The 12481-nt window shown below is 42.0% G+C and overlaps 1 protein-coding gene across 1 annotated transcript in view; it reads left to right on the top strand.

Annotated features, from left to right (window-relative positions):
* The first annotated feature begins 207 nt into the window (after positions 1-207).
* The window catches only part of ofcc1 (orofacial cleft 1 candidate 1), a 66793-nt gene continuing 54519 nt past the window's right edge, over positions 208-12481 (top strand). The window contains exons 1-10 of the mRNA XM_063874057.1: positions 208-222; positions 538-608; positions 976-1151; positions 4066-4170; positions 4808-4891; positions 6914-7138; positions 7796-7893; positions 9215-9301; positions 9564-9625; positions 10905-11025. Of these exons, the coding sequence (XP_063730127.1) occupies positions 208-222; positions 538-608; positions 976-1151; positions 4066-4170; positions 4808-4891; positions 6914-7138; positions 7796-7893; positions 9215-9301; positions 9564-9625; positions 10905-11025 (1044 nt within the window). The remainder of the gene's footprint in view (positions 223-537; positions 609-975; positions 1152-4065; positions 4171-4807; positions 4892-6913; positions 7139-7795; positions 7894-9214; positions 9302-9563; positions 9626-10904; positions 11026-12481) is intronic.

Genomic DNA, 12481 nt, shown 5'->3' with positions numbered 1-12481 from the left:
ACTTATGCCTTTACCTCAGCCTTCTTATTGTTCTGCTTGTCCGCAGAAATGTGGGACTGCAGAGCTGGTCTTGATTTCAAAGGAAGACATTCTTGCTTTCATACAATTTTTCCATTTCATGACAAAGCAGACCACCTACAAGTTAAAATAGTGTCGGCATAGCATGTAGAAATAGACAGATAAATAGAAAGATAGACATGCGTTCATATGGAAACAACTCCTGTAAAAAAGCATCATTTTCCAGGAGAGAGTTGTTGTTGTTGTTGTTGCCCATTCTTGTAAAAAAATAAATAAAAAGCAAGGAGGAAGTATTTGAATGTGACCTTCATTACACATTCACGTCAACTTTTCTTATCTATTTATGATTAAATTCTTTTCCACTCCTGTTGTTCAATTAGTGCTTGACCCCTTTAGCGGCGATGTAAATTAAATGACATTTTAGTGTCGTCCCATATTTAAAATACTGCGTTAGTTGCGGATCATAAATGATGATCTTCATTCTGCAGCTAATTTATTCATTTAACAATTTCCCTCCAGAAGTTACAGCAGAAGGCTCTGCAGCAACCTAAGCAGAAGAAATCCAAGTCGGCTGAATTTCTGATGGGTGAGTCCTGCTTGATGAGTTATTGCTCATAATTTGTGTAAGGATTAATTAACTAATTACAGACAAATGGCTCTGGGCTAAATTTTGCTCTTGCTTGTCAGGGCGCAATTTGTAATTATTTTAATCATTTCTTCTTCTTCTCTTTTTTTTCCTCCTCCTTTGCAAGATTCTGATTTAATTTTAACCTAATTGTGTTTTAGTGTCATTCCAAGAGGATGCGCTTGAGCATCTAGGGGCAGAAAATTCCCCAATAGAAGCATTTTGTTGCGTTTAAATGTTTCTTTAGGAGTCGCTTTGACCTAACTCTTGTATTGCCCCTTCATGTCAGTGTTTGGGATTTTATTTATGTTTCTACTTATTTTGTCAGGGAGAGACGAGAGCGCCACTCTGGTTGGCATAGAAAACCCAGCCTTCGATGGAGGAGGAAGCAGCGAGCTTTCCATTCCTCCGGTTTGGCTGGGGAGAGAAATTCGAGGTGACAGGCCAGATAGCACCCTTGCAGCTCACCGAAAAAAAACGGAGCTGCAAGCCCCTGCCAAAGAAAGAGGTGAAGCTTCATTCTTCATTAGCCTCAAATTTGTTGACAGTAGATGTGTTCCTGATCTAACCCTTCTCTCACTCCCTCTTTCTTCCTCTCTTTTCTCTCTTCTCTCCATTCGGGGGGCCCTTGGTCCCTGCATTCCAAGGCAAGCGTGTCCTAACAAGCAACCCTCGTATAACTTCTTCCTCCGCTGGAGACCGCTGCAGTAGTGGGTGTTCTATCTCTATCTAGAAGTACCCTCGACACAATCAGCCTTGACTCCCACTCTCGGCTACATGCCTTGTGGTGGGCTGGAGTCATAGGAGAGTGCATTTACATACGCTACTACGCTACCAAGCCGATCCGCTGTCTGTGTGGTGTACTCACAACGCCCCCGAAACACGGCTTAAGGCCAATCAGGCATACGAATATGCCCCCTTATAATTCAGTATGTCAGGGAGAACTCTTGAGGAATGGGATGGTAAATTAGGATGCGTTCAAGGTTGCGAGCGTGCCAGTTTTTCTCAGGGATGAGTCACATGTAGGATTCTTGATTTAACGTGGTTTTATTTTGCTTTTTGGTGTGCATGGCTCGTAATTATTATCAATTATTGTCATAATGTCCGAGCACAGGAGGCAGGGTTACACTTATAACAGTGTGTGGGACAGGCCAGCATATGATAACAACTATTTCACTAAAAACAGACCATAAACATGTATGATTAATTACACATGACTCATTGTATGTTAGTTTGGGAAAGAGTTTATTATTTGCATTACACAAAAAAAATAAGAGAAGAGAAAAATAAATAAAGTACAGACAATATAAATATACAGATATTAAAATAAATCATTGGGGATTTAAAACCAAATACAGGATTTAAAATGATGTGAAATGACATGTGAAATTGTCTAAATGTTTTAACAGTAATTTATGAAGCTACATCACATCCAACCATATCTCACATACCAATTCAACAAAGTCCTATCCTGTGCCTTTCCAAAAACATGTAGGAATTTCCTCCGTATTTTACGGTAAGTGTCAGGCTTTCCCTCCATAGCATAGGTTCAGTTCTCTAAGGTCAGACAATAAGCCACTGACTGATTGAGGGTTTTTCTGGGTAAAACAGATATTGCTTGAAGAAGAGAACAAACTGTTGGTAGAGTTATTAAGTTATAAAGTCTTGGAATTAATACAGTCTTAAAATCACTAAGAATTCAAAGTGTTTGGCATTCAGGAAGTTTGGCTGAAACTATTCCAGGTAATGTGCCCGCAACATCTTTTCTAAATTCTTTAAAAAATTGGGTCCCAAAACATTTTTTAAGCACATATTGACATGCTGATTATAAGTTCTGCTCTTCTATTTGTTGTTCCCTAATTGAAAAATGCAAAACAGGCTACTTCCCATACCCTTAAAGCCCACAAAATGCATTCAGTAATTTAGTCATATGATAACTGAAAAATGTCACTTCATAAATAGGTTTTGCTTGAACAGGGCTGTGTCGTGCACATATATCACACGCTATTGGTTTTTATAGGATTATTACCAATTCTTTTGTGATAATTGCACAGAATTTTGGATACACAAACAATACATCTTTAGCACAGAATAAGCAACCCTTTTTCGTTAGGCAGTTTAAATATCCAGGGACTAGTGTTGTTATTGGACGACCAAAATGTCACATTGTCCGAGGTTTGTGACACTTCTTTTTGGCCTTTACCACAAAAGAATCTCTCATTTTCTCTCATGCTGTGCAGCTAGTTATTGATAATGTGGATGTAAGAACAGGGAATTGAAATTTTCATTAGGGAGATGAACTGGAGACTATTGAGGTAAATCACAGATATGATTCAGAATCCGTGGACGCTAATACCATTATGCAAATTTGTGTTTGAGAAAAGGGTTTCATAACCTCAGAGTTATTTGCGGAGACATTGTTCAAATTCTTTCAGAACAATCAAGAAGGATTCAACGTGTGAATTCCACACTCAGTTTATGGCTCCGTTGAGTAGTGATATGGCTGCTCCGTGTTTAATAAGTTCTTCAGTCTGACTGTTTAACTTCCAGTGTTAAAACCTCAGATTTTTCCTTTGAGCACGGAAGAATCCGAGTGAGCTTTTTTTGGGCGGTGGCCCACTGGGCAGTGGAGCTCCTATGCAAACACTCGCATTAATTTGTGTCCCATACTTCTATAAAGGCGATCCTTGTGTGGAATATATAACATGATTTGACACACCATGCCATTTTTTTCCTGCCCCACAACCTGAGAAATACAAGTGAAGCAATTTAGATTGGAGTGAAATATTCAAGTCCTGTAATGAGAATGATTTGGGGTTAAAAAAGCTGCTTGGTGGGGTGTACCCTTAATAGAAAAAGGCCCGGAGCCATTGGATTCCCATAAACTCTGTGGAGCAGACTTGATACCCATAGGTCAGTGATTGCTAATAAGAAGTCAATGAGACATGGGCTCGGGTTATTTTCCTTTGGATCTGCTCCTCCAAACTTGCCCAGTCCTCTAGGCCGCTGACCTCGGAGTATTTAGAAGGTATTGTCTTTGAAATTCCAGGTACTTTTGAGCTTGTAGACTTTCTCATTAGTTCCTTTTGAACACGGCAAACATATGGCAGTCGTATTTAAGAGATTGCCTGCCGTGACCTTTTGCGGCATGCTAATTAGGCCCCAGAGCACTGCAGGGCGCGGAGAGGTGCACCGAGTCTCTTTCCCACTTCTCCCTCTCTGCCTCTGTACTCCCGTCTCATCTCGGCTCTGCCTTATCTGCTATAGCTGCCCCGGTCCTTCCACAGTGTGGGTTTCAAAATTAACATTTCGCTTCATGTGCTTCTAATAACCACTAACCTGAACCTGTACAACTCCCCTCTTCCCTTCCCCGCTCGCCAACCCCCAATCCCGCTTTCTCTCGCCTCTCGCACTTTCCACAGGAAATACACGCGCCCAGAATGACTTTGACCCGTCGTCGGCGGAGCAGACAGACCCAAGGCATTGCAGGACGGCTGGGGTCAGCGCTGAAGATGAGCTGGAATTAAGTATGCCATTCTCCGTCATAATAGTTCTCCTCGGTTCATTAAAGTGAGGTGAGAGAGATCACTGGTAGCAGTTTGCCATTTGCGGCGCCAGGTCCGTCTATGTAAATACACCAAGTGATGGCATCCCTAGATTGGCTATCCAACCCGCTGTCATTGACGAAGGTCACGTATCATTGGTCAGCTTTCATTCCACCGTGGCTTTTTCTCCCTCTGTCAAATGGCACACGCAGAGCCATATCAATAGTTTGCAGCCCCCTCCCAAAGTAGGCCTATTAAAAGCGAGCTCTTGGGAGCAAAGTAATATGCATGTTATAATGAAACATGGCTATTAATGGAGAAGCCATTTCACCTGTATCTTTTGGATATCACTGCCGTGTAATATCAAAGGTTTCGCCAAACTAAATCTCATCACATGATGACAGGCCGGCTAACAGGCATGTTAATGCTCCTATTCCATTACCCCTCTGCACACACTTGATTTTCAGCCCTCTCCAGCCACGGCTAATTTCTCTGGTTTGCATGTTAAGATGTGGTTTAGATTGACTTGTCTAATACGTAGAAAGTAATTTTGAAGCACACACATGCATGTAATTTTCTTTTAAGGGTGCACTCACGTTATAATTGTTTTGACTTGTAGCAATATTGAACGCTGATGAAAACAGGCTGTATCAGAGAATGGCTGCGTTGCTGGACGAAGACGATACCTTCATAAATATACCGGGTATGTATCCCAGAAGAACTTCAGTCCTGTATTTTGGCTATAAGAAAACATATGATCAAAATAGCAATGGATAAACATAATAACCTAATTAGAAAAATAGAAATCCATCGCATTATAGAACGTTTGAATATAAGCATATTCTTTCCTACATTTGCAGGTGCTAAGATGAAGTGTAATCATTATTTCTTCATATTTTAGAACCACTTTGTGATTTAACATCCTCAAACTAGATTACCAACGTAACCATTAAAACAGTGACCTCAGCACCAACAATAGAGCTACTGCAGTCTTAAGTTACAGTGTTTTAAAGAGAAGCTCAAGACAGTGATATCATAAACAACCCAGACAAAAATAAGACGCTACATTTTCCACAAACACTGAAAGCAGCATGAACACAGAACAAAGAGTAAGACGAGAAACGGACCTTCACTTATACTCAGCGCTTTCCAAGCACAGCCATTGTGTCACAGTAGGCGTGCCTTTTCTCATTAGCTCAGTTTCATTTGAGCATGGAGCCAACCAGGCAACACTGAGGTGGTTTAAGCTTAGCATTGTTCTGGGGGAAGACAGTCGCACCAGATCCTGTTGACGTGACGCACATCTCTCTTGTAATTCCAGCGCACAAGTGATGGGTTTAGGCCCGCTTCAACACGGTAGAATTTAGCCGGCTTGTATTATTTGCCATTGTCTTGGATTTAGCTGTACCACCGAGATTAGCAGCCCCGTCCATTGTCTTGGAATGTTCATGAAATCCCACAGAAAGTAAAGAGGATCTTGGATTAACAGTTCCTCCATGCAATAGGCTGAGAGACCGGGAAAGGGAGAGAAGGAGGAAGAGAGAGAGCTCTTACTTCTGTACTGTTGGAGTCCAATTGCGGCGACTGCCAGTAAGCACTTCACCAAGCCACAATAGACTTCAAGACAATCACCTTATGCTGTTGTGTGATGCCTCCCACCGGTGTAGGCAAGTCTTCTTTTGCAGCTTCAGAACCAGCTCAGTGTATGTCAGTTCTGATCCTGACATTTTGTGACTGCTTCTCAGGGTTTTGTCTCAATCTGCTACAAAGCACATCTCACAAGAAAGAGCATGAATACGACAAAGTATTAATGAAATGGACAGTGGCCAGTGCTGTAGACATCTTAGAAAGAAAACATCCTGGAGAAATCCCTTCCGTCTGTCTAAGATCTTCAGCTCTTCCTTTTTATCTTGATACATTCTATTGCTTTGGCTTGGAGATTAAAGAAAACAGAATTGGTACTCTATTCATTCTAGTTCTCTGTAAGGCGTGAGGTATTGATATCAGCTTCTATGTGAAAAGCATTAGGCAGTGGTAACGGCTTTGGCTGTTGCACATCTTGGACTGCACACGTTGAATACACAGATGCTCGAAGAATACCTTTTTGCTTTCCACCAACGAGGCGGCGAAGCAAAATTGAAAAGACGCTCAGCAAGCAGGTTAGCTATAGAAGATGCTTCTCTGCTTTCAGTAATTGATTCTAGGCTGTCCAATAGAAACTAGTTCAAATATGGTGTGGAAGAAAACCTTTTCTATGGGTGTTCCAGTTTAAATTAACTCATAGCAAGAGCTTCCTTCAATTCTTGACACACTACATTTCTGAGCTCTGTTCAACCTCATGCACCTTATTTTACATCGGCCCTTAAAAACTTTTGAATGAAATTCCAGCGATGCTGCATGATTTTCTAAAATAGTATAATATATTTCCATTATAAGACAAACATCTGCTCACGCTTTAGCAAAAAACTAGCATAGCAGGCTAATTAAGTTGTGTTGAATGAGACTTTAGGTCCTTTTAGTTTGAAGTATAAAAAGGTTTTAAAGAGATAGCATGCTTTTATTTTGTGAATGCTCACACTGGGTATGTGTGTGAGTTACTGTCCACACTCATGAGTCTGTATACAGTCTCTGTGAGTGTATGTCTGGATGTGGTAAATATGCACATCCATCAGTACATATATGCGTGTGTGTGTGTGTGTGTGCCCGCCGATGCATATCTCTCCAGGTACGCTGCTAGCCTCCAGGGATGAGGAGGTGTTGGAGGTGAAGGCGGGTGATCCAGTCCTTCAGCGGCGACTGCTGCTCCACGGTGGCGGTGAAGCCTCGGGCTCCACACCCTCCAAGACCCAAACCATTGCCAAAACCCAGACTGGGGCCAGTGCTGGGCTAGGAGGAGAGGCTGGACTCGAAGCAGGGAGGATGGTAATGGACAGAGAGAGCGCTGTAAAAGGTAATGCTATGATTTTATTTATGTTTTGAATTTAATAGTGTGCAATGTGTTTTCTGTAAACATGATGTAACTTGATCATTAAAGATATAGCGGTTAATTAAGTGGTGGAGGAATGAGTCATAAAACCCGGAAATTACTAGCATTATAGCACTTCCGGTTCCCTGGTCGCCAAGTCAACGTTGTTTGAACATGTTGGTGGTGAAAAGCCTGAACCAGGGTCTGTACGACATGAAACACGTCAGTAAAAAGTGACTATATCAGGCTATTGAACATCATCCGAACATAAGCCACCTTGAGCTTAGCCGTGGTGAAGCACGTTGTTCGTTTTTTTATTAAGCCATTTTAATTTACGCTTCAAAATATAAAGTGGTTTTGAAATACGAGGATGCTATACAAAACACTGTAGAGCTTATTTTCTGCAATATTCCAAAACAAAATGAACAAAACTCGCATTACTTTTAGCCAAGTGACGTCTCTGGATGCTTACCTCCTGGCCTACAAAGGACGTCATGACTCCTCCACTCTATTATTCATGGAGGTTAAAAAAATACTTAATTCATAGATTTATGTTAGACAATATTCAAAGAATTATTCATAACGCCACAGTAGCATTTCATTTTTGGATAAATATGATAAGGTCTGTATTATTTCTTGCAGTGAGGACAGTGGAGGAGGAGATCCCCCACTACGCCCAGCAGCTGAGGGAGCGTGTGCGGCCTGACATGATCACGCTTGGCAGCCTTTCACTGCAGCAGGTCAGGGCTACAAAGAGGAATGTCTGTGTCATCATCCCATATTCACCAGCACATCAGCCATGTCCATTATGCTGTGTATCAGTGGCTCTGGCTAATGGACGCAGAGTGTGTGCATGTGTGCGTGTACGTTGATCTGTTTTGTCTGAATCTGTATGTGTGTTACATTCTCAATTTTCTTGTTCCTTGCTCCATTTTTTGATCCCAACCTCTTTTCTTCCCACTGACACCTTTAGAAAAGTTCTGCATTTCATTTTCAGTGATCTGAATCTCTGCTGAATGCACTCATTTGAAATTGCTTTTTGTAGAACATGCATTCAAGGTTAGATAACTCATTCATCCTCGGCTCAGAACGAGTGCACGGATTTCTGCTGTATAATCTACGCTACATATGATATCCTCGCACAATTAACTTATTTGTGGAGACACTTTTGTTCCGTCTTTGAACTTTGTTTTGCATTATTATGCATATTTGTTTCTCACAGAAGCAGGTTTTTCTTTTCTTTACCCGTCTTATGGTCTTTTCAGGAAAAATAGAGCGTGACTACTTTTTATTTCCCAACTGGGGAGTAGGGATATTGTGAACTAACGGTAAGATCTGAAGCTCCTTTCAGAACAAGTGTTTGTATTCTATAAATCGGAATTGGGAGAGGATACAAGAATATCGGGTTTCCATTGTGTTGGAATCATAGAAACCCAAACATTAGCGCCTATGTAAAAAGAATGAGGAAGTTCCATCCTCTGTACTTTTAGGTATAATCTTGCTTGAAAAGAGAGTAGGAGTATCAAATGATATGAATAGAAAGTAAACGTAATTGGGAAAGAAATGCTTCAACAATGTCTCACTAGCAACAGTTGACTCATCCTCCCTTACTGGATAATCAGCGGCATCTACTGTGTACTGTATCAGTATTGGGATCAGTGTTATCTTATTCTGCCATAATATGTATGCGCTTCCCTACTGTTTCCACACCCACCTCCCATTGAAAGCACATTACCCACCAGAGATTTCACATCTATTTTAAAAATAATAGCGTTTTTCTTCTGTCTCTATTCTGCCTTACAAAGCCTCTACAGGGCGAGACGCTGTCACTTAGCAGTGTCAATGCATGTGAATGGGAAGTGTGAATGTGCTGACTGAATGTAAAACCGGCAGAAATACTCATCAAACGCTACATGTCTTTAGGGCCTGGCTCAGTATCGATTGCCTGCAGATTGCATTACAGTTGCTCCTTGTGCTTAATTCTGCCATTATGGCGCACTGCACTGTTCCGTAAAGCTGCATCCAAAAAAAGTGTGCATGTGTGTTTACACATATTTTCAGCAGACGGCTCAGAAGGGACCGCTGAAGAGGAGTGAGTGGGCAAAGAGAAAGAAGGAGCTAATGGACTTCTTTGCTGGAAATGTTAAGGTAAAGGCCTCTCTGATGTATATAAGAAGGATATGTTGCTTTTTAGTTTTAAATAACCACCTATAGATCATCAAGCAATTCCCCCATATTACCAAAGCTTAAATGCTCATCTTTTAAAAATATTTAACAACGCTCAGTCAGAGAAATAAAGAAATCATCATCATGTAGAGTGATGGGGTTTAAATTGAACCGTCAATTAGCTGATAAGGACTGTCAACACATTAACAGTGTTTGTTAACATATCCACTTTAATATTTCAAAGGAGCCTCATTCACAAAGAGAGCGTGACGATGCGCCGCAGCCCAGACTGAACACGCTGCTGCAGTGGTGAGTCCATGTTTCTCCCCATATTGATGTCACATGACTGTAATTGTGCGAAAAGCATTTGTATTCCCACTGACATTCAAGAAGGAATGCATTTCACATGTCGTCTGCATGGCTTCTCCCGGCGACGAGCATTGCATTGTGGGCATTTTGGCTCGAGGGCGCACAAATCCGTCCATGTCATCGGGCTTGGAGGCGCATCAATTTTTGGTCCATCCACTTTGGTATAAGATCACACACCAGATCTCGCAGCCACAGCCCCCCGGGCAATCAGCTTAGCATGTTTAAGTTTTTAGTAATTACGGCGCTGACATGATAAAATCACAAACTACTGTACACATCAGTATCTGCTCTTATGTTTGGTTGTTTTATGGGTGGGTGGTAGTCGGACACCAACCCTGTCAGATGAATGTGGTTTGGAGTTTAGCGAGATGACCTCCTCTCGACAGCCTTGAACTCTGTAAATTCCTTCTGATATCAATGGTGGGTGGCTATTAGGCATGGGAGACTTTCTTTGCATCACCTTAGGCTACATCTGCCTGAAATTTAATGAGAAATGATTCCACTTTTTCTCTCCCTACGCGTATGAAAGGAAAATAAAATAAAGAGGAGAGACGCGGCGCTGACTTGTGGTTTTTGTAACAAATGTGTAATTCATTTGTTTCCACTGTTTCTGATTTAATGGAGGTCGAGTAATTGCATTAGGAAGCACATTGTGCCTTGTTGTGAACTGATGAAAGCACATGTAATACTTTTGATAGGCGAACACTGAGGAGGGAGAGAAAGGGAAGAGAGTCCCAGTGCCTGCCTTTGATGCCGAGCATTTATTTGCTGAATTATCCCTCCCTTTACAAGCATCTTATCCCCAGTCACAGGCAGGCCAAGGCTCCTGTGATATTGCTTTATTTTGAGGAATTAAGAGAGGTGGCGAGGAGACAGAGCGAAGCAGCCGCTTATTACATTACCAATGATAAGATTGAAACGGCAAGATAGGCAGGGAGAGAAAGAGAGGGACCCGGTGGAAAGTGTTTTGTTGGGGTGTTATTAGATTGAGCTGCTGTTGGCTACACAGTGGAACAACAGAGTCCAAAATGCAGGTGGCTGTTAACAGGGTTAGCTCCTTGTATTTGTGTGTGTGTGTGTGTGTGTGTGTGTGTGTGTGTGTGTGTGTGTGTGTGTGTGTGTGTGTGTGTGTGTGTGTGTGTGTGTGTGTGTGTGTGTGTGTGTGTGTGTGTGTGTGTGTGTGTGTGTGTGTGTGTGTGTGTGTGTGTAGCAGCAGAACCATTGAAAGCCCGTCACTCAGAGCGCTGGGGGAAGGCCAAGAGGAAGCCATGGCCAAATACGGCCAGATGACAGAGCTCCCAAAATCCTCCTCTTCGGCGTCACGACCCCAGTGGCAGGTAAGATCTGCTAGCCGCTCTGAGGAGCACACAAACAGGAAGTGACATAGCTCTTAATCTCCTGAAGGCTTATATCACAGGAGGAGATATCGATCCTGAAAAAAAAGCAGGGTTTGTTTGTGCAAAAACACTCCAATGATGTAATTATATGAAATCATGCCACGAATGGGACCTGTGAGGGAATAAGGAAATTATCTCCCATGTTTTTCACATTCCCCTCACTCCTTTCATTACACTAATGGGTACTGTATGCCCACACAAAGGCACATTCACATACCGGCAGCGTGAGCAAAAACTCTCCTATACTGTATGCTAACTATTCAGTCGCATTATTTTGATACAGTATAAAGATTTTCTCCTCCTGCTTTGTGCGGATAGCATCTGCGGTTTTAGGAATCTAAGTGGGAGGGAAAAGGAGTCTTTGGAGATGAAGAAAGGGGAACAGAGAAGTGGGAAAGAGAGAAGGAAGCTGCAGCTTTAGCGGTAGCATCAGCAGCTGTGGGAGGAGTGTGCTGTTGTGTTGCATCTGGGGATGAGGCTGCCATGCCACCGTGCTGGCTTAAAGATGTAATGAATCTTCAGTCGGGGGCTTTCCTTCCAGGGTGACAACTAGCTTTGAGGAAGGTTGTAAATGCAGGGGAGATTGTGGTATAATTCCTCAGACTGGCGTTTGTGCCCCCCAGTCACCATTCGATTATCTCCCAAATTGCTGTGTTTCACTGAGATAAAGATTTTTTATGGCTTGCTGACTTGAAACAACCGGCACAGGCAGAATAGGGGGCAAAAGAGGGAGAGGGAACTAGAGAAAGAGAGTGAGAGAAAGCAATGGCCAAACCTGCCACGCATAGTAATTTCTTTTGGTAAATGACAAAATCTTTGTTTATATGACATTTCCCTAAAATTACTGCAGCGAGATGAATCTGAAATATAAAATGTCACATTTGGCATGCAAAACTATGAAAATATATATCTGTGCAAAATTCATGGAGGCATTTAATTTAGAACGTGTTTAATAACTAAGGCAGCCTGCATCAGTAATCCTGCCCGGAGGTCCCGAAAAGATTGTCATATTTATTCTCTGCTTTCTTCACCCCCCTCCTTCATTCCAAAGCCAAAATTTTTAAGGGTAAATGTTCATTGTTAATTAAGATTTACTAATTAAAATGAAAATAATTAACGAGAAAGCTTAATCTCTGAATATTAGCCCATACTTAGAAAGAAAGGAAGTTTTTGTATGTGGCATTTCCTGTCTCTATTAAGAGTGCATTTTGTGTGATCAGTCAATGTGTGGAAAGCCCTGAAAAGATGTTTCAGCGAGAGGACGGCCGCTTGCCAGAAAAACCACGGAGGATCCCTCGCTCGAGCCTTTGATCTCATCTGTAGGAGTGCTGTAATGTTATGGCACTTTAGGCACAACTCAGGCTCGGGGCAAACAAACCACCTCTGATACGGAAAA

Source organism: Eleginops maclovinus, chromosome 21 (assembly GCF_036324505.1).
Source record: "Eleginops maclovinus isolate JMC-PN-2008 ecotype Puerto Natales chromosome 21, JC_Emac_rtc_rv5, whole genome shotgun sequence".
Lineage (NCBI taxonomy): Eukaryota > Metazoa > Chordata > Actinopteri > Perciformes > Eleginopidae > Eleginops > Eleginops maclovinus.
The sequence above is the reverse complement of the archived record's forward strand: the minus strand, read 5'-3'. Positions and strand labels throughout refer to the sequence as shown.